At 41.6% G+C, this 421-nt stretch overlaps 1 protein-coding gene across 1 annotated transcript; it reads left to right on the forward strand.

Moving 5' to 3' along the window:
* Nucleotides 1–119: 119 nt before the first annotated feature.
* Nucleotides 120–419, forward strand: TM35_000191990 (nitroreductase; the record flags this gene model as incomplete). The annotated part of the gene is made up of 1 exon (XM_029026697.1): nucleotides 120–419. A coding segment is annotated over one exon (300 nt), but the record flags the coding sequence as incomplete, so codon positions are not given.
* Between the last annotated feature and the right edge of the window lie 2 nt (nucleotides 420–421).

Raw genomic sequence — 421 nt, forward strand, 5'->3', positions numbered from 1 at the left:
TTTTTATTTATTTCTTTATTTCTTCCTTTTTCTGCTTCTATCACATGTACTGTGTGTAGACTACAAGCACACAAATCGCAAATCTACACGTAAAAACCAACTGTCAAATAAAAAAAATAATGTCGGAGCAATTTCTGAACTCTTTGAAGGCACGCCGCTCAATTTATGCGTTGGGTAATAAATTGCCTCTGCCAGAAGAAAAGGTGACTGAGTTAATAAAGGTAGCAGTAAGGGAATCCCCATCATCATTCAACTCCCAGTCTTCACGGGTTCTTCTTCTTTATGGGGAACACCACAAGAAATTGTGGGAAATTGTGAAGGATGCGGCCAAGGCAGTGCTCTCTGCGCCGGCTTTCGCTGCCACAGAACAGAAAGTAAACAAGTCTTTTCTTCCCGGTGCTGGTACAGTGCTGTTTTACGA

Source organism: Trypanosoma theileri (assembly GCF_002087225.1).
Source record: "Trypanosoma theileri isolate Edinburgh chromosome Unknown TM35_Tth_19_V1, whole genome shotgun sequence".
Lineage (NCBI taxonomy): Eukaryota > Euglenozoa > Kinetoplastea > Trypanosomatida > Trypanosomatidae > Trypanosoma > Trypanosoma theileri.